Source organism: Parasteatoda tepidariorum, chromosome 8, assembly GCF_982258835.1.
Source record: "Parasteatoda tepidariorum strain Cologne lab strain chromosome 8, Ptep-v5.0, whole genome shotgun sequence".
Taxonomy (NCBI): domain Eukaryota; kingdom Metazoa; phylum Arthropoda; class Arachnida; order Araneae; family Theridiidae; genus Parasteatoda; species Parasteatoda tepidariorum.
This window is the reverse complement of record NC_141762.1, coordinates 6380763-6405837: the sequence shown is the minus strand read 5'-3', so window position 1 is coordinate 6405837 and position 25075 is coordinate 6380763. Positions and strand designations below refer to the sequence as shown.

The 25075-nt window shown below is 31.6% G+C and overlaps 1 protein-coding gene across 1 annotated transcript in view; it reads right to left on the bottom strand.

The window, feature by feature from the left end:
* The window catches only part of LOC107445399 (organic cation transporter 1), a 48177-nt gene that overhangs the window by 5111 nt on the left and 17991 nt on the right, over positions 1-25075 (bottom strand). Inside the window, exons 3-7 of the mRNA XM_043039687.3 lie at positions 17484-17638; positions 10310-10478; positions 5562-5691; positions 4454-4554; positions 492-697 (exon numbers count right to left, since the gene is read on the bottom strand). Coding sequence (XP_042895621.2) covers positions 492-697; positions 4454-4554; positions 5562-5691; positions 10310-10478; positions 17484-17638 — 761 coding nt within the window. The remainder of the gene's footprint in view (positions 1-491; positions 698-4453; positions 4555-5561; positions 5692-10309; positions 10479-17483; positions 17639-25075) is intronic.

Sequence of the window (25075 nt, the reverse complement as noted above, 5' to 3'; positions counted from 1 at the left end):
ATTACTTCAATTATGCTCCACGTGACTTCGTGCCTGTCTTCGTTCTAAGTCCCAGTGTAAATATACAGTGAAAAAATTTAAATCTTAGAGAAAGAACCTATGTGAAAGAATTTAGAATGTATCACTTAAGAGAATTGATACTTGACGGGTTTGGCTTACTTGAAATAGAATGAAAAGAACCGTTGCTAACGTAAACAAATGCCACCTTTCAACAACCAATCAGGATCGAGATACCCACACTACCTCACTTGCAGGTATAACATTACATTAAAGTGCAACGGGGTAAAAAACGATTAAAAAAAAGACTTGCAGGGTCATCTTAGTTGCAGTTTTAAGTTGGAACAAAGAACTCTGAGACAAAATATGCATATATACGCACATCAATTTGCTGTGAAAGTTTTTTTGAACGTAATTATTTTCCTTTTATAAATTTTTGAAAGCACTTTTTTCGAACAATTTTTATTTTAGGAGTGGAAATATGTTTTGCTCACCCGATAGAGGTAGGAGACAGCAGAGGGCGATGGTGAAAAATCCAATGGTGGCACTCCACCTTCTTCCTATCTTCTCCATGGAATACCAGAAGAGGGCATTTCCAGGTGCCTCCACTAGAGACAGGAGAAAATAGTTCACGAATACATTACCTGCTAAGTGGACCACATTATATTGGAATCCCAAGTAAGCCAGTGTGTTGGCAGTCCTGTTTCAAAAAAGAAATGGAAATATAAAATGTATATCTTGTTACGGATAATCGTATACTTAAATAGATAAAAGAAAAGACGAAATTCCACTTTAAAAAAATACTATATTGCATTTTATTTAAATTTTTAAAAGAAACAATAGAAAAGAGTTATTAATAGCACTTATTAATAGGTTGGCCTCATAAAGCTAAGCACAGATGCCGCTAGGGGTCAAAATTTGTAGTAAGACTTTTGGGTTACAGCTTCCGATTGATTTTTTCGTCAAAGCTTGAAAAAGTGCGCCATCCAACAAACGGCGCTATTTTACACAAATGTACCCAAATAAGCGATAACACTCAAAACATAACAAACCTTACTCATTATTTATGTTGTGATATTATTTTTTTTAGCCTCACGACCTATTAGAACATATGAACTACAGAAAACTCTTATAAGTGGTAAAATTACGCACACATTTAAATTCAAACACATTTAAATCACACATTAAATCAAATTATAAGAATAAAAATTCCTAGAATATGAAACCTGCTCACGAATCGCTTCGTAAGCGTAGCATAAGCGGAGGGATACACCGAAATTTCTTGCGGTTTTACGAATCTCGTTATCGTTTACATTCAGTCAACCGTTCATATATCTTTTATACAAAATAAATTATTAAGGAAGAAAATGACCGTTCCTTTGAAGATGAGCCTATCATACCACATCTTCACTGTTTAATACTATTATTATTTTCTTTTTATATAAAATTCTCTTCACCCTAATTTTTTACATACTTTTCAACTGTTTCAATCAACCTTCCCTTCGGAATTCTCCTGTTACTTTTTTTTTTCATAAACTAGGCACCTGTACGTCAGCATCACCGATGACTTTATTTTATTTTATTTTATAACCGTCGTTGAGCAGCTAATTCAATATTTGGTTTTACACCTACTAATGTTCAACTTTGTAACCTCATAATTTTGAACCCAATTCAGAAGACAAGGGAAGTCTTGGAACAAGTATTGGGAGAAATTTGCCTTCACGGAAGACTTTCTTTGATGGAACTAACCCGCATTTGCGTTGCATGAATAATGAAGGCCATGAGAGCATCCCATGGTTAGCCTGACGGCAAAGGGACTCTAACCCATGATCCTTCTACCACTGAGGATATTTCACGTCAGCACTGTGTTCTGTGCAAGCTGGATGCGGAATTCGAATCGACTAGTTTTCGCTGGGATCCGAACTCGGTTCACTTCATTTGAAGGCTCTTTTCCCAGAGCCATCACGGTTCCCCGAGTTTTCGCAATATTTTTTGTTTCTTGGCATAGGAAAAACAGTTGAGCAGTTGAAATTATTCAACTAAAAATACTAAAAAGAACACTTGTTCCGCCACTTCCCAAGTCCAAAAATTTCCCTTATGATACTATTAAAAGATCTATTAATGAACATAAATCATTTTTCTAAGTAATTATTTTTTGAAATAACGTTTAAATTAGAAGTACATTATTATAACAAATTGGGTGAGTTCACAATTGTAATTTAAAATTTTCGCTTACCAAACGGACGGATGCATTTCAAATACAATTTTTGCATCCATCACTTTGTGCATGAAGCTGAATGTTAGGTTCTGATTCATTTAACGAATCTTTTTAACAGTAACTCATAATAAATAGTATATTAATGCAGTTTGCACCAAAAAATAATAATTATAAAACGGTTAATAAGATCAGACAACGATTCAAATAACTTTATCTTAAAATGTAGTGTGGAATTACGTTATTCTAATAATAATAAAAACAATCATTTTAAACTTACAATTTAGAAAGCAAATAAAATCAAAAACGCAATAATAACAGTACAGGTTAAGCATTGGGAAAGACCTTTTTATCAAAACAAAAATACCTTTGTAAAAATGGTATTTATTTCGGTAATCCAGAACTAATTATAGTAAAGCAGTAGATAGTTTGAAATCATGTTTTGGAATAGATGATCTTCTGGTTGAAGAATGTGTTAGAGAACTAATTAAATTAGTAGTTTCTGTGCAAACAAAGGGCACTTTTCTGGCACTTGAAAGGGCACTTGAATCGAACAGGCGGACTCTTGAAACTTTGGGAGTTACTACAGAGAAATGAGGCTCAATTTTGTATCTTATGGTTGAATCCTGCTTTCCAGAAAGAAAAAAACTCTTAAAAGCCTGGCTTAGGAACAATGCTTCTGTGGCACTAACCGAAGTGAACGAGAGTTTAAACAATCTATATATATATTTCTCTTACACGGCGATAAAAAAAAGCCTCATTACAACTCCCCGAATGGCAACGCTAGAAAATCGACCAATCATTGCGGCTAAGAATGTCACATGGTGAGGTGGCTCAACATATAGCGCTTTTAAAAACGGAAACTGAAATAACCAGAGTGTAAAATATTATGTGCTTATGCGCATCGTATTTTTTGTTAAATAATTTATTTATTATATATCAGTTTATAGATGGTAACGAGAAGAGTTTTGTGGTTGCTATGGTGACTAATTAGAAGGTAAATTGTTATTTTTTTTTTTTTTTTTTTTTTTGAGTGAGTGTGATATTTCTTTTTTCGAACTGCGATGCTGTAATTTTATTGTTTAGTTAATAAATCTTCCGTTTGTATTAAACGTGATAGTAGTTTCCTAAATTATTTGATTCGAAGTCCTTTGAGTTTTATTTGAGGTCAGTTTATTTTGTATTTTTTGACAAGAGAGAGCATTCTCACCAAATGTGATTTCTTCCGAAATTCAATGTTTTGTTTATACAGGTTTTTCCATTGCAATTCACTTATTTCAACTTTTAATAGACTTAATTATAGCCAAAATTTTAACCTTTTTAAAGAGATATCAGTTTTAGAAATTTTATCTTAAGATTTTATACTATAGCACATTACTAATAGGTTTAACGAATTACATGTCATTTATTTGAATTCAAATTTATTTTACTGACTTAGTATTTACTAAAAAGATGTAAATTTAAAAAAAAAGTCGTTATATGGATTTGAATGATTGTTTTGAATTCTTAGAATTTTGTGAATTTGCAATGTATCTAAGTTAGTAGCGAGCGAAGCGAGCTTGGTTTGCGAAGCAAACCATATAAGATTGCGTAGCAATTTTCGGGGGTTGGCGAGCGTTAGCGAGCAGGGGGCGCAGCCCACTAGTTTTATGAATTTCTTTAAAACTGAAGTAGAAGGTGAAGAAAGGATATCATTGGCGATGAGAAGTTTTGGTCTTAGAACAGATGAAGAAAAGAAGATAAATGGAAGGGAAAAAACCAGACTTAAAAGTTTCCATGTACAGAACACCAAACTGCCGCTGGGTTATTAACTGCAGCAACACAAGAAAGAAATCCTGCGATTTTTGTTAAGTAAAGCAGCACTCTAGCCCAGACTGTTTTTTAACATAAGAAAATGAGTTTAGCTAAGAGACAAAATGTTTTAAAAGATAATGCTTCTGCTTCTTATGTCTTACTTATGACCACAGAGCTTGATTCTGTCGTGCATTCTTGAGATGTGCGATTTGTGGAATTGCCTTGTAATTGACATGCGCCTTGAATGCGCGATACTTCAAAGCAAAAGTGTGCAGAAAAAAGATGAACATTAGCTGTCGTAAACCCAAAAAATTGGGTCGGCTGCTTAACGATGGTTATGAAATAAAATATAAGATCCTTTATGGGCAAAAAGTCTGAAAGTATATATGAAGAACGGTGTTTGAAGAACATCTTGATGGATATAAAGAGAAATCTTTTATTGCTTACCAACTGAAGGTGAGGATTAGGAAATGCTTTCTCAATCTAGGATGTTTCAACATGAAGGAGAAGAAACTTTTGTCCTCTTTCGCTTCTTCTTCTTTGGTATTCTGGAAAAGAAAATGCGAAAATATTATTCCTACTGCAACCCAAACAATCAATAATAGTCATTAAAAACTTTAAATCAGCAATATTCATTAAACATTTTAAATCGATGATAGTCATTGACAAATTTAAATGAGTATTTCCTGACAAAAGTTATAAAGTATATGTTACTGTGAATGACCGAAATTGGAGGCTGTTGTCTTCCACTGGTGAATGTTGACAATCGCATAGTGGCTTTGGTAAATGTCCGAAGTATATACTAGGCCTAGTTAAAAGCCCCTCCCGGTATGCATTTGCCCGTATAACCTACACTGATGCTTTTTTAAGTCCCAGTGCCACTGCCTGGTATGCATTTGCCCGGTATGCCCTACATCAATATTTTTCAAGACCAAATGCCATTGCCACTCACCGGGGAATGTCAACAATCACATAGTCACTTTGGTGAATGTTCGAAATATTTGTTATATTTGATTTGATATAAAGTATTATATTTATTCGATATTTTTATATCTGCTGAAGATAGATAAAGAGAAACATTAGTGTTCGGAGTAACGGTTACCGAGCAATGGCACTTTGGGCATTAATGGCACTTAAATTTTTTTTTTAATTTGTTCGTATTTTTTTCTTATCATCTTATAGTTTTCAGGCTGAAAAACAAAATATAACATAAAACTGAACATACAAAACAGTGGTGAACCGTTCTTATGATTTTTTTGCACTTTCTGTGTAAAGTATTGATTTGACTCCTAAAGACTTTTGAAAATTTATTAAATGGGAATTGTTTGGAAATTCAAGAAAAATGTAACGTTTTTATATTCTATTTGAAATTTTCATTAAAAGTTGAAACTTTAAACCATCGTTTTTAAAAGCATTGATGATATTAACGTAAAACAAAAATAGTGTTTTTTATTCAAAAAAGCTGTTTTTTTTCTGAACTGTTGATTACCTAAACATAGCTGTTAAACAATAAGTCCTCTTCGATGCACTTGTTAGAAAGTGAAATGTTTATTACCTTTAGTTTCATTGATAAAGTTTTTTCCTCAATGTTTTTTCCATTTCTTTTTCCAATTAGCATCATTACATTAGTTGCGTCACTATATCTATCTTGAGATACTAGCCAACTTGCGGATTCAGGAACATACCTACAAATATAATTTAGTAAATAACAGTGTCACATCAAACTATAAGCTGATAGTGCTAATAATTTTTCTAAGTTAATTCTATAAAGTAAAAAAAAATGCTAATTTTTAGAGCAGAATAATTTTTTGCTTCTTTTTTATAACCGTCGTTGAATAGCAAATCCAACTACTAGTTTTCAACTACGTAGCCTTGTAATTTTGAATCCAATACAGAAGACAAGGGAATTACTGGATGAAGTATTGGGATAAATTTGCCTTCGTTGAGAACTTTTTGATGGAACTAACCAGCATTTGCGTTACATGGAAAGGAAAACCACGAAGATCTCCCATTCCTATCCTGAGGGCAAGGGAACTTTAATCCATGATCTACTTACCACTGAGGATATTTTAAGTCAGCACGGTGTGAGGCGGGTTCGGAATTCATATTGATTAGCCATTGCTGGGAGTCGAACCCGGTTCATCTAATTGGAAGGCGAACGTTCTATCACCTGATCCACCACTGTTCAATCATTTGAATTGATTACAGAAGGGAACATTCTTTTCTACTGCACAAAACTTTAATTAAAATTCATTCAATTATTTGATTCATTAAAATTATGTGAAATATTGCATACCTCACAATTCAAAAAATTTTCGACCAGCATTAAATAAAATAATAGAAAATAATAAATATTTACGAAAAGTTCTTTTTTTTTTTTGCATGAAATTATCTTTGGATAAATGAATTCTATAAATGTGTGCAAATTTCTTTTCAATTCGCTTAGTAAGTTTTCGAGTTATTTCAAAATACGGAAAAAGTCAAACTTAGGATCGTTCATCTGACCAAACTATTCGGACCATTTTCTTCAGATTACGGCTGACCCCTATATTTTAAGAGTCAGAATTTCAAATCCTTCGAAAAAAAGGTATTCTATAAAAATAAAAGTATTCTAGAAGGCATATTTATTCCGAGAAAATACGTTTTCGTATCTAATTTCGTAAAAGGTATCGTCTGCACTAATTAGCTAACATTTTTCAGGTATCCCCCTCGAACCTTTTAGATTGAGTCCTAGAACGTGAAAATCTGATAATTAGAATCAAAAGTAATTTTGGATGGTCCTTTTTTTTGTTTTGCGATCTTTATGAACATCATATATAACAGGGGATAGCGTAAATGATGCGACAAACTTCAAGGGGACTTAGGACTTGTTCTCGGGATTAAAATTGCATAGGAACGCGTGCTTGTAATCGTTTTTGGAAATCATCATGAGCTGGAATCCTCTTGGCAATATTACGGAAAAAACGAAAATGCTATGCGACGGAGGATGCTGGGCGATGAGAGAAGTTTATTACTCAAATGATGTAGGAGAAAATCTAAACATGGTAGTACTTAAATAATTACTATTGTATTTAACTCCTGATGTTTTTTTAGGTCTGAAAAAAATAAAAATATTTTTTCCAATTTAAAACACTTTTGAAATGTATTTTTTAAAAGTGTTATTTTAGTTTTATATTTATAAGTTCCTACCATAAAAGCGGGAGAAATTTCAAGTGATAAAATCACGAAAAGTTTCGCTCACACCATTTATAAAACACCATTAACTTGAATTGGTGTCATACACTGCCTAAAATGTAAGCACTATAGCTCGTTAGAAAGTGATTAACATTTCAACAGAATTTATCAGACGTTGAATTGAAAAAATCTGCTGTTCAGAAATTGATTGATACTGGTATTGTCATTACGTCATCCAACACAGAACTGCAGTTAAAATTTAAGCATAATAGCTAGTCTGTAAGTGGTCAAAAGTTTCAACAAAGATAAATTTTAGAAACGATAATAAAGATTAATTATACTTTTGATCAGGAAAATATAAAAGCTAGTATTTCTTATCAGTCATAGGATGTGTAGTTGAAATTTGTGATCTCTAGTTAATCGGAAAATGGAAGAAAACTTAGATGAATGAAACATTTTCTTTAATGATAAACTATTTCTGCAGCAATCACAATAGCATTGAAGCCTTCATTGCCATCAAGTATAAGAGATTTGAGTACATTGGCTAGCTGGAAAGTGGTTGGAGTTGCTAAATTTCTCCTTCACAGATACGATGGTGCGATAATAAAAATGAAGTCAAAATAAAATAAACATTTTCAATAAATTTGACATCTTATTTATAAGATTAGTTTTTTATTTTAATAATAATAATTTTATTGGCCTTATCACCTGATAAAATGATTCAGGTTAATAGGTTAATAAAACATTGCAGTTAAACGGAGCTAAATTAAATCAGTTATAAACAAAAAACTTTACTTTAAACAAGAAAATCTTCTCTTTCTACAAGGTCCTTAGCTTAGAATCACTTAGGACCTCAGATTTTCACCCATATTGTTGAAATAAATATATTTTCTGAATTAAAACTTATTATTTTCGATTTACTATCCCTCAAATTTTACACAATTTTGAATTTAATTATCAATGACGTTTAACTTTTATAAGCGCAACGTTAGAGTTTCTTTGAAAAATTTTGCATTTGAAGGTACCGATCAAATAACTTTCTAAAAACTTTTAAGCAAATCTAAATTTATAATAATCTACTTTTGATTTATATGAAGTTTTTGGAAAATTCCTCAAGATATGTGGAGAGTACTACCTTCTTTCCTATTTCGTCATTACGATAAAATAAAAATAAAAAAATATTTTCGAATTTTCAATGACAAAACTTATTTTCAAAGTATTAAATTTTTCTTTTAGTTGTACAACAAATGTTTCGAATATCGTCATCTGTCTAAGGAATGCGGGTAATACATGCAATGATAAATCTAAAGTAGAAAATAAATCCGGCCAACGTATTAATTTCCCTTCTAAAAAAAACCCTAATAATTAATAGGTCCTTTAAAAAACGGCCCAATGTCTTTAAAACTGTGGATGCATGATTCAGATAACAAAATTTTCAGCCAATTATTGTTAATTATTTGTTATTATTAATTATTTGTTTTATTAATTAATTATTTGTTATTATTTGTTTTAAATTATTTAAATTATTTGTTAATTATTCGTTAAATTATTTGTTTTAAAAGATGCAGATTCTGATCTGATTTTTTTCCCATTTTTAAATTTTATTCTCTGCGCCTGCTACTTACATGTGAATAAGTTGAAATAGAATCGCATTGCTTGAAAAGGTGTTTGTCGGTGGGGCAATGAAAGATAGGTGATACTGTTAATTGGCGAAATTTGATGGTGGTTTAGAGTTCAAAATACTGTCTGTTTTAGAATGCCCAGAAGTGGCATCGTTCCCTATTATGAACTGTTTCTTTCTGCTCTCTCTCGTATGCCTGCTTAGGCAGAGGGATGCGATTATTCTTGTTTTCCAGTGGCGCCATCTATGGCCAAGAATTCGACTTCTGCCACACCCATACGTCACAACTGTTTATAGGGTGGACCCATTCATACATCCACAGATCGTAATTTTGACCTGAATCAGAGAACGATCCAATCCAGTACCCCCAGAGGTGTTATGGCAGTGTTTCCCAAAGTGTGGTACGCGTACCCCCAGGGGTACGGGAACAGTTTAGAAGGGGTACGCGTTCTTATGCGAAATATCTTACAACAAACAAAAATTTCAAAGCATTTTATTTAAAACCATAGCTAGGCATGAAAATTTACGATTACGTATTTTTCTATTGGCCATTTTTTGTAGAGTTAGCAGTTAATAATTAGTGGTGTCAACAGCCAGTTGTGATTTTTAACTTTTGTGCAATTTTTTTACAGTAAAAAATACGTTCATTTTTTTATCAGTGGTATACAGCGTTACGAAAAATTTAGAAAGGGTACACAAAAGTCATAAGTTTGGGAAACAATGTGTTATGGGAACATGGAGGACTTTGAGACTCGACAGATTTAACGTGCACCAGTCACCATTTACTACACGGGGAGTCTTCGGTCGGCAGGGTTTGAGCCCATGAGCTCTGGGACACGGGCCCAGCCCCCTATCGACCGGGATATCCCGGCCTTGTGTAAGTCTTAATAGGTAATAATAGGGAAATACCGCTAACCGCGACATTTCCGAGTATATTTTAACTTTTAATCCAGATAATGATGTTCCCTACTGGCCACAAAAGGAACTTGAATGAATTATAAGTTCTATTTTCTTTTTCTTCATTTCTTTTGTGGCAGAAGGAGTAGTAGCGTTTCAATATTCTTCGTTCGTCCTTTTTTCTTATTATGCAAAAAAGAATTTATTTTGTGACCTCAAGATATAAATTACCAAAAAAGCTGGCTTGTAAGATCTTGTGATCTTCTTTGAAGAAAAAAAAAATTTCATAGACGAGGCATAATACTTATAAAAGCGGCTTGGCAACCATTTTCTTTTGATTAATACTGCCATGAACGCAAGTGAATTTGAAAACACTGATATAATAAAATGGATTTTTGAAAAAAAAAATTGCAATTGGTAACTTATCATACATAGATACCCAATGGATAAAAATCTCAATTTTAAATTTTTTGTCGCTTATGCTGATTTTTCTTTGGTGGGGTAGTACAGTATTTTGATTTTTTACCTCACCAAATGAGACGATGTTAAAGAAATCTTATCAGAAAGTACACAAAACATCGTCTTGTAAGGAAATGAAATGTATTACCTACTTCCAAAAGAGTAAAACTGATGCAGTGCAAATGGAACTGAAGATGCCCAATAGAACCCAACTTCTGGTCAAATATGCGGCCAAAGGTAAAATACACATCCCAGTCATCCAACCACTATTGAAAACTACATTGACAAGGACGCGCTTCTCTGGAGCCATGAATTCTGAAACTGTATTAAGACATGCTTATTATTCTATTGTTATACTGACAAAAACGCATTTCTCTAGAACCATGAATTATGAAACTGTATCAAGACATACTATCGCAAACCCTCATGCCAAGCCCAAAAACTGTCTCCAGATGGCGCTGCTAGCACAGAAAAAAATAATATTTTTTTTTGTTTTCTAAAACTTTCAAGCAGATGTTGTAATGTAACTAGAGAAGCGGCTTGCCGCTAATAACTTGGTTAATCCCTTCATCACCCTTTTAATTATCATGAATTATCTTATATAATGTATATTTATCATTTTTAATATTAAATCTTTTGTCACTCACTGTAGTTAAAATCGATAAAAGTTTATATTATTAAAAAAAGAAGGCGGTCCATATAAGGTAAGTGGGAACTTTCCATTACCTCCATATTATACTGAAAAAAACAAGAATTAATTTAGATTGAACATTTTTTGGCATCCGAGCAGCGACCGCCGTTAAGAGATTTCTTGTTTATTTTCGATTAGAAATTTAGTTTTCATTGAATAGTGACTTAAGTGTATAAGTAGTTCGTTTATTGAAATTAAGATGGAGAAATCCAAACTAAAACGTATTATGATAAGGTCATTAACAACTAAGTTATTAACTAAAAATCGAAAACGTATATCAAGATGATAAGGTGACAGTAGATGAATTGGATGAGTCAATTTCTGAATTAATGTTAAAACAAGAACAATTGAAAGAAATTGATCATGAAATTCAGAAGGGTATTGCGGATGTAAATGAAACAGAAACTATGAAGTGTGATGAATATTTGACAAATATTGTACGAAGCAAAAGCAGATTAAAAAGAAAAATAGAAAAACTCTCGACTTCGGTAGTGTCTTCTGAGTAAAATTCCAATGTTTCCGAACCGATGATAAATACTAATATAAAAATGAATGATTCTATTAAACTGCCTCTTTTAACTATAGAGAAATTTTCTGGTCAGACTGGCAAAGATTTTACGATAAGTTCGAATCTGCCATAGATACTGATTTGTCAAATGTTGAAAACATATTTAGTGGGATCAGATGCGATAAAAGGATTCAGTTTAACAATTATGTATCACCAATTGAAACATTAAAATAACGCTTTGGCAAGACTCTCATTTGAATAAATAGTTGAATTTAACCCGAGTAGAAAAATCAATAGATATGTTTTCATTAAGATAATGTTTTGATTCTCGTCAAACCGAAATAAGGAATTTATAATTTTTGGGAATTAAACAAGAAAATTATGGGGCTATATACTCTGTCCTATACTTATTAAATTACTTCCCTCAGATAAATAACTAAAAAATATAACAATGATGACGAGTGGAAAGTATCAGAGATTCTCGAAATTTTAAAAACGGAAGTGATTAGTCGAGAAAAAACCACGGCCTTGAGTTCGTCTATAACACGAGTTTCAGAATGTTCTCCTCAAAGCGTAGCAGTGGAGCCGAGAATTCGAATAATAAACAAAATAAAAACCACATATCAACGGCGTCAGGTTTATTGATTGAATCGAGTAATAATAAAAAAAATAATAAGTGTATCTCTTGCGGTAACGATGGACATAATTTATGGGATTGTAACGAATTTGAAATGAAAAAGAAAAATGAGAAACGGGATATATTAAAGAGGAACGGTTGTTGCTTCGTTTGTTTTCGATATGGCCATACGGCTAAAAAATGCAGGAGTTTTGTTAAATGCGATATTTGTTTTCGACGTCATTATACATTTATGTGTCCGGAAAAGAAAACAGACAGTAAAGTGGAAAGTACGGTTTTATTGAATGAAAGCATTGTAAGAAGGTATTGTACGGGTCAGAACAAGAATAGCTATGAGGAAGTATTTGAAAACATTTAAGTATCCTATTGTTCTACCATCTGACTATAATGTCACTCACTGGCGTATACTTGATAAACACAAAGAACTAAATCATGCTGGAACTCATATTGTAATGTCAGTTTTAAGAGAATAATATTGGATCCTCAGATGTAGAAAAACAGTTCAACGAGTGATTAAGAAATGTGTGATTTGCAAAAGATTCAGTGCTCGTCCTACTGAAGTCTTAAGTAGTCCTCTACCTGATGATCGTGTACGAGAAGCATTGATTTTCGAGGTCATTGGGGTGGATTTGTGCGAACCACTCCTTTTGAAGGATGGATGATCGTGCTATTCACCTGTGCGGTTTTCCGAGCCATTCATGTTGAATTAGTTACTTCACCTTCCACGGATTTTCTCTTGGCATGTAGAAGGTGCATCGAACGACGAGGAAGACCAACAACGGTTTTCTCTGACAACGGTACAAATCTGACTCGATCTGCTGCAGATCTGAAATCAGTACACTTCGGAAAACTAAAAGATTTTGCTACTTCGAAAAAGATTCACTGGAAGTTCAATCCTTCCTCTGCACCTTGGTGGAGTGGATTTTTTGAAAGAATGATTGGATCGCTAAAATATTTTTTACGAAGAGTCCTTGGAAGAGCAAACTTTCTCTATGTAGAACTATACACAGTCATTTGTGATGTTGAAAGCATCATTAATTCCAGACTACTTACTACATCTCAGAAGATCTAGAAGACCTGGTACCATTAACACCAGCTATGTTTTTGCACGAACTTAAAGAATCAGGAGGACCAGATATTGATCTAATTGATGCCACACGGATGAAAAAACGATTTGCCTATCGTCAAAAAATTCGAGAGGATTTAAGAAAATGGTTCCGAATTGAATATTTAGGACAACTTAAGAATTTTGCCCGCAAAAAGGAAGACTCTCAAGGAGAAATCGTTCTCATAAAGAACGATAATAATAAACGAATCAATTGGCATTTGGGCAAAATAGAGGCTCTCTACCCCTGCAAAGATGGAAAAACAAGAGTGGTGCTCGTAAAAACTCGGCATGGTTCGTATCTACGACCATGTTGAAAACTTTATAAACTTGAAGTGACAAAATAATTGAGTTTCGTCATGAAATCCCAAAACTCAAGATGGGAGAATGTCGCAAGCCCTCATGGCAAGGCCAAAAACTTTCTCCAGATGGCTCTGCGAGCGCAGAAGAAAATATGAACTTTTTTTTTCTAAAACTTTCACGTAGATGTTGTAATGTAACTGAAGAAGCGGCTTGCCTCTATTAACTTTCTTAATCCCTTTATCACCTTTTTAATTATTATGAATCGTCCTATTTAATGTACATTCATCATTTTTAATATTAAATTTTTTGTCACATTGTAGTTAAAATCAATAAAAGTTTATATTATTCAAAAAAAGGCAGTCCATATAAGGTAAGTGGTAACTTTCCATTACCTCTATGTTATACTGAAAAAAATAAGAATTAATTTAGATGGAACTATATTTTTATACTGACAAAAATGCATTTCTTTAGAGCCTTGAATTCTGAAACTTAGTCAAGACAAACTATTATTATATTGTTATACTGACAAGAACGCATTTATTTAGAGCCAAGAATTCTGAAACGGTATCCAGACATACCATTATTATGAGGTTGATGAGGACGCGTTTCTCTGGAACTATGAATTTTGAAGGTGCATCAAGACATATTAAATTATATTGTTATATTGACTGGAGTGCGTTTCTCTTGAGCCACGAATTTTGAAGCTATATAAAGGCATAATATTATATTGACAAGGACGAGTTCTTAAGGTGGCATACATTCCGAAACTCCATCCAGACATACTATACACTTAGTGTCCCAAAATCACAGCCTACAATATACACATCTACAACTCTCGACAAAATAGAACAGTAAGTTCATGTTCTAAAATTAATATTAAAAGGAAGAAAATATATTTAAAAAAAACAGTATCATAATGCGTCAAATCAATAGTTAGGAAAACGGATGTAAAACAGTTCAACTGCCTGATGACACTTCAACACGCTTCTAACAACCATCTTTTTACTTTCTTCACTCTCTAACAAGCATACGTATTATGTTTTCAGTCCTGTCTTCCCCGGGAGTGATTGGCTACATTAGGAAAGCATTTACTAACTTAAATATCATGTGATTAACACAAATGATGATACTGTGCTTATAAGTTATGTTTTACAATTATTTTTTACAATTTAAAGGCCTGGTTTCTAAGGACAAGCGCCTTATCTGGACGTCAGCGTTAAGTTGACGTTACCCTGACGCCAACAAAATACTGGTTTGTTAGCTCAAGGTCTGGTTTCTTAGGAGAAGCGTCTTAACTGGGCGTCAGCATCAAGTTGATATAATTTTGACGCCATAAAAATACCTTTTTGTTAGCTCATCGTGAGCAGTCGGTCCAACACAGACATTATCTTGCATGCGTTAATATCGTAAACAAATATTTATTTTGAATTTGCATTGATTTTGTGATTGTCGATCAGTGCTTTAAAGAACAAGTAATGACTTTGTCCAAGAAAAAACACATTATAGCTCAGTTAAATGAACAAAAAGAGGAAAAAGAAGCTATGCTTAATGTTAAAATTAAAAACTTGACTGATTTCAATGCTCTGTTGTTGGCTGTCGTCCGCCATTGCTCCTGTTGTTAACGTCACGTTGTAATTCAACTGCAGTTGATTTGGACGGCAGTTGTCGTTCAAGCTGAGCGTTCGATGACGTATGCTGTCAAACTCATAAATTAACCAATCAGAGGTAAACGTTCGTTTCAAGCTGACGCCGACGTTTCCTAAGAAACCAGGCCTTAAAGCATCAACAGTTTGTGCATAAATTCTAAATAAAAGCTTTATAAGCAATATCACACTATGACTCTTATACAGTTTAGCAGAAAAAATTTGATTTTCGAAATTGTTAATTTATTTTGAAAAGCCGTGATCAAGTCTTCAGAAAATATTTAACTTATTGTCGTATGATAATTGCTCGGGCTAAGCCTTGTGGAAACCGTATGTTAGTTTTTATCCGTCATAGCCGGTGATCGGAAATAGCTTGCTGCAGGTAGCAAAACTACTGTAGTCTCTACTTTTTTTCGTACTTTGTAGTGTAGTGCGCTACTTCTTAAAGTAGTGTAGCATGTAGTACGATGAAAAAAGAGTAGTTTGAAGCGATTTCTGGCAATTACTTTTAAAGTTTAGTGAAGAAACCAAGTTCACAGGCAAAAACTTTTTCGAATCTGATGGGTGCCAATTCTTCACAGGTCCTTCAACGCAAGCAATTTGAATGCCTCAGTGGCAAAGATTTTTCAAGATCTACGTCTGATGCTCCAGAACAGTAAGTTTTTTTCTTCTCATTTCGGTTGGTAGCAGTTATTTCTTTCATGTTCATTAAGTTATTTCGTCCATTATCATTGAAAATCTTCTAAACAAAGGAATCATTGGAAATCGAACCATTAAAATTGAGTCCTAGAACGTGAAGATCCGATCATTAGACATAAAGTTACTCAAGGTGTTCCGTGTTTTTTTTTATTGTTTTGCGCATTGTACTTTAGTTCTTGGAGGATTTAAAAATAACATTACTCACATTAATATCAAATATTTGATAATTTCTTATCATTTCTGAAATTAAATATATTCACTGTCTAGAAGAGCATAGAGTTTGAAGGTTAAAAGAATAAATTCGTAAAAAATGCTTTCGAATAACAAACAATCTCATGTCAAGATGAATTAACATTTCTCAACAACTTCTCATGCTTAACTAAGCCAATTTTTTATTCAAAACCATTTTGAACATTGCTGTGAATTATGCTTTCCAGTAAAGTATGTATGTCTTATAAAAGTAGTGAAGAAGTAATGATTTTTTTAAAAGTAGTTCGTAGTCGCTACATTTAAAAAAAATAGTTGTAGTTGCAGTTAACTACAAAAAAAATGTAGTTTTTCCAACCACTGGTCATATCCCTTTACTCAACAAACTTTGTTAGACGAACAAGGTGTAATTTTCTGAAACAATGTCATTAATATAGGTAATGAAATTGACTTGTAAAAAATTACTTAATTACAAGCTAATAATATGAACCGAAACGAGACAGGATAGCAACCTATATCTTCCTTGTTTAACATCTGTGTTACACTGTAAGAAAACTCGGGGAATCTTTAACTAGTATTTGGTGCAAAGATTCTCATTAAGTTTAGTTAAATGAAAGACCCCTTTATTTCAGTTACGTCATAAATTGTGAAGTAGGATCGAGAAATACTTCCATGGTACAACTGACTGCACTAAAATTTGGTAAAAGACACAAAACTTTGAAGGTGACTTTAAACTGAATGATATTTGTTTACGAAGCCATGTTTTTTTCCAATTCAGTCTCGGTGCATCGGAATGACTCATGCATGTTGCTTCAAGTATCAACTTAGTTTAGGAAACTAAATGTAAAATTAAAGTTCATTTCTTTTATGTTGCCTTTCTAAATTTATTTTTACTGTACAAAATGATTGGAGGTATGTCATAAAATAACCTACTTGCAGTAAATAGTTTTGTTAAGGTAAATTGCAATCTTGGCCTGCATTTGAGCACTTTAAAAAAACTAAATAATGGTCCAACCTTCCTCTGCTTTCATAAAAGAAAAAAAGAGATAAAATGACAATAGGTGTTCTATTTCTTCAAAACACCTACTTTTGGTGCTATAGTTTGCCTACGGTAAGAACTATCCCTGCCACAAAGTCTGAGGCCGTCTGCTGCTACGGAAACAAGAATAGCTCATTTTAGTGAGGGTAGCTTCTCCTCACTTTAGGGCTCACCCAATAGACCAAAGAAAAAGATTTCTCTCGCCGACCTGCCCTAAACAATGACTCCACACCCCTACTTAAAATATTTATACTTCGTTACCATAGTCCCCTCCACGAGTCCAGACAAATGGCTAGGGGAGTTCTCACTTTAGACAAAGTATACCTTCCACTGATATTTGGAGCTAGTGAAAATACCAAAAATAAGGTAAATTTGCGCTCCATTTTATGTAGCCAGCAAATGAATACCGACTTTTGGTGCAACACGACTCGGATTTTTAAACAGTGTAGTGGTTTTATCAAATTGAATCAAAATGCATAGGAGATAGTACTTACTTAGTATGTAGGGTAGATTGTACATGGTGGGAAGGACACTTCCATTGATTGCCCTTAAAATACAAAAAATGATGAAACTGTTGGCGAACACGGATGCTAAATCGGTGATGGATGACAAAAGTAACAGTCCAAAACACAGCAGCTTTCTTCCAAATCTGAAACATAATATAAAAACAAATTTATTATCACGAAAATAAAAGTTGTTGCCACTCTCATTCATTTTAAGAAATCTTACTTAAAATTCAAAACTTTCAAAGATTATAATTTAAAGAAACATTTACTTTTTTAAAAAAAGAATATTAGATGATGGGATGTAATTCACTTTTCTCCCCATCCCATAATTCACTTTTCGTCGTTAAAAAGTGACCAATTAAATTTCCTATTAAATTATTTTAAATTCCTAATTTTACTCAAAATATAACGCAAATTTTGTTAACATTATTCTTTTTGGTATTTTAGGACTAATTTTAATTACCTTTGTATTCTTCTGCGTTTTATGTGTTAATGTTTTTATTGAGGTCGGAATAGCCTGGTTGGTAGGGCGTTTGGTTCATGGCCAAGAGGTTGTGAGTTCGATCCCCACCTACCGAAGACTCCCCGTTCAGTAAATGGCGAATGGTGCAAGTTAAATCTGTCGAGTCACAAAGTCATTCATGTCCCAATGACAAATGATTCCTCTGGGGTACTGAATTGGATATTGATCGTTCTCTGGTTCAGGTCAAAATTACGATCTGTGAATAAGTGAATGGATATATGAATAGGTCTGTCTTATAAACATTTTGTGACGTGTGTGTGGCTGAAGTTGCATTCCTGGCATCCTCTGCTTCAAATATGTTTGGTTTCACCAAGCAGGCTTGTTGGATTAGTAATTGGCATTCGAAACAACATGTTTTTATTGAAAATAAGTGACAAGTGCTGCTTGAATTTTAAAATATTTGTTAGCGAAATTTGACATGTTTTAAGGTGTATATTATCTATATATTTATTTCTCTTTTGTGGCACCAAAGAAGAGGGAATTTCTCTATCTTAATTGGCAACAATATAATCATCGAAAATAATTCGTTTTGTTAGATTGTCTTAAGTAATTAATTAAGCAGTGCTAAGTAATAAGTTATACGCTAAGTATTTATTTAGATAAATTTTGTTAGGTTGTCTTGAATAATATTTTGAGTAGTATTAATTAGACATAAGGATGATCCTCTCTGATGTCATCACGGCGCATTTCCTGAAGTTTCTTCTGGTCCAACTGCCTTCAGCACCCTCTAGCAACACTTCGCGAAACAGTTGATTCAGTAGATGTGAATAGTTGACACTCAAAGGTATATTATGTAATGTCTTTATCATATTTTGATTTACTTCTGTAGGATTATAATCGTAGCATGAACTAATGCATCATAATTCTTCGTGATTTATTGTTTAGAAGTCGAGTTTTTATGCTCAATTTAAATCAAAATTACTAGCTTTGAATGCATGGATTTATTTTAGTGTTTTGAAATTTTTCATATCGTGCATTTTTGTGGAAACATGAAATTTTCTAATCAACTCCAAATTTTTTATTTTGCATTTTACTTCTATAATGCGAAAAGGTATTTCTGTCATAATTTTATTTAGTGTCGCTTATTTCAATCTCTCGTATAATAAAATAAACTATAAACAAGGAAAATTAAAAAAAAATCTGCATTAATAAAACTTTTTGCAAATTATTTTTAGTTTAGAAAAAGAAATGGCTCATATAAAACAAAAATCCATTTAAATATGCCTTTTATTCAGCATTGAAATAAATTTAGAAGCAAGAAAAATAGCTTGAAATGAAAATATTTGAAATATATTGTAATTAGCTCTGTAAAATATATTTTTGTTGTCATTAACAAGCAACGTCCTTAGAGAAACATGGAACTAATGGTGGCAATACTATAGTGATTATTCATTTTGTTAGGTTGTTTTAAGTAATCATTTAATTAGGTTGTTTTAAGTAATCATTTAATTAGTGTTAAATAGTTAGTTATAGGGGGAAGTATTTACTTAGAATAATTTCGTGTTTTTATAGAAGCAAATACTTAATTCTTAGTAAATATTTACATTTATTTTTGATCCTTTCGAAAATGGCAGTAAAACGGTGGTGCTACAATGTAACATACCATCAATCTGTGACTAAGCTTGACCTATTAGGCCTTTTAGTATATTATACGATACTTAAATTATGGCTCGGAAGGTGCGTGAGGTAGTAGCACAGCACGTATAAGAGCATTTTGAGATGAGTTTTCTATCTTATCTCAAGGCAAAGATAAAAATAGACAGTGTTTTGTGTGATGTAATGGAATAGATAAGTTTAATGGATTAGTTTTAACTTGATTTCTAGGCATATATGGCAGTACTTTTACTTTCGTTACTTGTACCGCCGGTACAAGTAAAAAGTACGTACTTTTACTTGTACTTCGTTACTTTTTAAATTTAGTACTTTTACTTGTACTTTCGTTACTTTTTTAGGGAAAAAGTACAAGTATTTGTAACGGAAATATCGAATGAAATCGTTACTTTTTTCTAAAACTCGGTAAGCTTTCTAAAAAAAAAAGAAGAAAAAAAAAATTAAATTAAAGAAATGCTTATGTTTTTTTAATTTATAAAATTAATGTTCAATATATATGCATTCACAGCTAACTTCGTGTTTAAATTCCTTCTGTTCCAACTTATACTGCACATTCAATTATTTTTTACTAGCTCAAAGATCACAAAGCTATCTGTAACCCCCCGTGTTTGCTTTGTTTATGTTTGTGCTTTTAAAACGCGTTTCTAAAGAGTAAAAGAATTTTAAATCAATGGTAATTTAAATAAATAAAAATAATAAGCTAAAAATTAAAATCAATAGATAAAATTTCTTTTTCGTGCAAATCCATAAAAAGTTTGATAGTAAAATTATATTTGATTTTAAAATTGCATTATACTATTATATTATGAAATTATATTATAATATTCCTCCGAATTTAAAAATAAATTAATATCCATAACTTTTAAAATTAAAAATAATTAAATAAATAACAACAATTTTGCAAAAGCATTAAAGAACATAAGAATATTATTCAATAAAATTTTAGGTTACTTGGAATTTTCGATTTCCTAGAAATGTACTTTTAAATCGTTACTTTTCTTGATTAGTACTTGTACTTTTACTTGTACTTTTTACTCGTTACTTTTTAAACTGAGAACTTTTTACTTTTTACTCGTTACTTTTTTTAAAAATACTTGTACTTTTACTCGTTACTTTTTAAAAGTAACGTTGCCATATATGTTTCTAGGACATATTATAAAATGAAAAAGATTATATTGTGATTGAATTCTTTATTTTATTTAGATGTATATTTTAAAGGCGTCATATTGAGATTAAACTCTTTTTATTACCCTTTTTTGTTTCTTTAAATTTATTCCTTATTTACATATAAAGTTGCTTAAAGAGCCTTTTTTTAGGATTGTAATAATGACTAAAAGTTGGTTAAAAGATATAGTTTTAAATTAATTTGCTATTTTTCTATTGAAAAAAGTAATGTCAATGTTTATTTAATAAATTAATATCAAATTGATTTATAAACTAATTTATGTCCAAAAAGATAGCAAAAGTGATATCATTTCTAAGCAGATGCTTTGAAATGAGATTTTATCCCATCGTTTATATTGGATGTTCATAATTTATGACCATTGTATTAAATATTTTTTTAAATTTCCCTTCATTTAATATGTATGGCACTTTAGACCATAAACACATTAATATTAGAACATTAGAGCATCTGGCACTTTGGATCATATTAGATCATTAAAATCAAATACTAAAAGCACGTTTTTTTTTTTAAATTTTTGAAATTTCAGAAACTATTCGACCGATTCAGTTCAAATTTTCTATTTTGCCCTTTAAAATACATCCTTTAAAACGATGTATAAAATTTGTATGCCTTACAATTTAACATTTTTCGACTATTATGAAAGGAAATAATCAAAAATAATAAATAATTATAAAATTAATTTTTTCTTAGAATTATCTTAACAAACAAATTTCATAATTGTGTGCAAAAATGTTTCAATTAGTTTAACGTGCTCTCGAGCTGAGGTAAAAAAAGCAAAAAATTAAAATTACTTATGAGGTCGAAACTTTTTATCACTCTTCTCCTTAAACTATTAAATATATATTTTTGGATCAAAAATCTGAATCCGTCTCAAAAGGGTGTGATTATTCAGAAAAAGTTTCTTTTTTGCCTTAAAATATCATTTGCGCAAATTATTTAGCAAAGGTTAGGCTTTCTAACAACATTAAGATTGAGTCAAAATTCGATTATCGCATCAAGAGTTATTAAATTTGTTGGTTAGTTGCTTATTTTCTGCATTGTGCATGTTTATTTAAATTTTTTTGCGTACCGGGAGCAAAGAAAAAGGTATCAACTAGAATAACTTTTTAATAAAAGTGGAGAAAACATGGAAAAAATTACAGAACTATGAAAAAAAAGGGGGGGAAGAAAAATAATAATAAAAATAACAAGAAACTGGAACGAAAAGAAATACGAAAAAAAGGAAAAAATAAATAAAAATCCGGAAAATAAAAGATATAATCTTTTCATCAGCTCACACGACTATATCCGCAAAAAGGAGTACTTTCCAGTTTCTTGTTATTTTATTTTTTTTTTATTTTTCCCCCTTTTTTCATTGTTCTGTAATTTTTTTCATGTTCTCCTTACTTTTCGAGCTTATTTTATGAATTCTATTTACTTGCTGCTTATGCGCAGTTAATTTTCTTTATTTTCTTCGTGTTTTTTTTTCCATCTCGTGTCTGTCTGTATATATATATATATATATATAGGCTTCAGAAATTATGTCGAAAATAACGCCTAAAAGTAATATAAAACAGAAATGTGAATTTGCAACAAGAAAACATGATTAAAAATATAAAATAAAACTGGAAAAATCGCACTACCCCGAGTGAAATAGAAAATAAAGGAATTAAATAAAAACAAAAACAAAACTAGAAGAACCCCAATAGCCGGGAAATGCAAGTTAGGGCGAAATGCATTTCCACATTTAATGGAGAAATGGAGGAAAAATAATATTGTTAACATTCCCGGGTATAAAGATGAGGTGATGTAGCAGAGGTGGTTAGAATTTCAGCATTATCGAGATTAAATTTTTCCCCAAGATGCAAAGAATGTGCAGCTATAGATTTATGGCATTCTTAAAAAGGAACTTATCTACCGTGTTCCTTTAGTCTAAATGAGTCCTTTAGTTTATAAACATTTGCCTCAAACGTTGCCATTCTCAGGGTTCGCTAGACATTAATGACACGTGAAGTAAACTTGTCAGAGCTCAAAAAATGTCGACTTTTATTTAAATTTTCATATTTTTTGAAGATATACAAATTTTTATCTTCCCGCTTCATTTTCTGGGGATTATTCATTTAATAACACAGAATATTAAATTAAAATATTTAATGCGATGTTAAAATTAGTTTGGCGTAAAATAATGGTTACGGTTCTTTTGAAAAAAAAAACATAATCTATATATATATTTCTTTTACACGGTGATAAAAAAAGGCCTCATTACAACTCCCCGAATGGCAACACTAGAAAATTGACCAATCATTGCCGCTAAAAATGTCACATGCCAAATCTAGCTTAGATGGCTCAACATATAGCGCTTTTAAAAACGGAAACTGAAATAACCAGAGAGAGCATAAGCTAGGCAGAAGAGAGAAGTCGAATTTATTTGTTTTACTAGAATTTATTTGTTTATGCAGATTTTTCCACTGCAATTCACTTATTTAAATTTTTAATAAACTTAATTATAGCCAAAATTTTAACCTTTTTAAAGAGATATCAGTTTTAGAAATTTTATCTTAAGATTTTATTCTATTAGGTTTAACGAATTACACGTCATTTATTTGAATTCAAATTTATTTTAATGACGTAGTATTTACTAAAAAGATGTCATGTTTTTTTTTTAAAAGTTGTTACATGGATTTGAATAATTGTTCTGAATTCTTAGAATTTTGTATATTTGTAATGTACCGAAGTTAGTAGCGAGCGAAGCGAGCTTAGTTTGCGAAGCAAACCATATAAGATTGCGTAGCAATTTTCGGGGGTTGGCGAGCGTTAGCGAGAAGGGGACGCAGCCCACTAGTAATATAAATTCATCAGGCTATCTAAAAAATTCAAAGCAATACATTTTTATTTATTCATTTATTTATTTTGTTTTTATTTATTTTGTTTTATTTATTTTTGTTTTATTTATTTATTTTGTTTTATTTATTTATTTTGTTTTATTTATTTATTTTGTTTTATTTATTTATTTTTTGACAGCTGCTCTGAAAAACATTTTTTAGGATGTTAAACAATTCTGTCTACAAGTGAAATTTCAAAAATAGACAACAATGGAACGACTGTGCTCTCCCCCCCCCTGGAATCAAAGTTAAGCGGTTACAAGTCAATTATTTCGAACAAATTAACATCTCCGTCCTATCCGAAATTTTTGGAAAATATATTTTTTATTCATCAGCATTGGCACGACAGCCCTTTGTGAGCCTGGGCCTTCCTCAGCAGCTTTATCCATTCTGCCCTTCTCCCAGCAATTGTTTTCCAGTTCTTTACTTTTAGGATGGCAAAATCCTCATTCACACAGTCTTACCATCTCTTTCTGGGCCTTCCTGTTGGTCTTTTATTGGAGGGGGTTGCATTAAAGACTCTTAATGCTGTTCGTTCTGGGCTCATTCTCACAACATGCCCGGCCCATCTCATTAGTTTAATAGATTTAATGATATCATCACTGTTAAAGATCTTAGATATTTCAAAATTATATCTTTTTCTCCAGTTGTTGTTATCGAGGAAAGCACCAAAGATGGTTCGTAGGACATTCCTTTCGAAGGTTGCTAATAACTTCTCTTCCCTTTTTGTTAAAGTCCATGTCTCTGAAGCATAAGTCAAAAGCATAAGTTTTTATTCATAGATGCAAAATCTATTCTAGATATGTTTTAGTGCATATTTAAGGACATATTTCAATAAAATTTATATTTTATTTTATTCTTTTGCTTAAATAACTCAAGTTATATGATTAAATGTATGAATAGTAAATATGGTAAACGGAACTTTTCACTACTTTTCCTCATTTTTTCTGTCCCTCTAAGCAAAATAAAAGAATAAGTTTAATTTCTAACAATTTTAAAAAGTTTAATTGTTTCTATTTCAAGCCATTAAATGTTACATCCAAACAGATTTCAATTCTGGGGTTAATTAAATTATTGTCACGTTTCATTGGAATATAAAAGGAACATTAACATTCTTGTTTTTTTACGGCGAAATAAAGGAACAATTTATAATTAGAATTTCTGAAAAAAAGTACATTAAAGCTATTCGCTAAACATATAAATTACATCTATAAAATTATTTGTTATCTAAAAATCTCTTAATATGTCTTATTTTAGCATGAAGGAAATTCTAAAGTTAGAAAAAGAACAATTTTTTGAGATGATGATTCGAAAAATAGCTCGGTTTTAAAATCGTTTGACAGTTTTCTATTTTTAGCTTTTACTGTTTGACAAAATAAGGTATACCGAGCATTTTCTT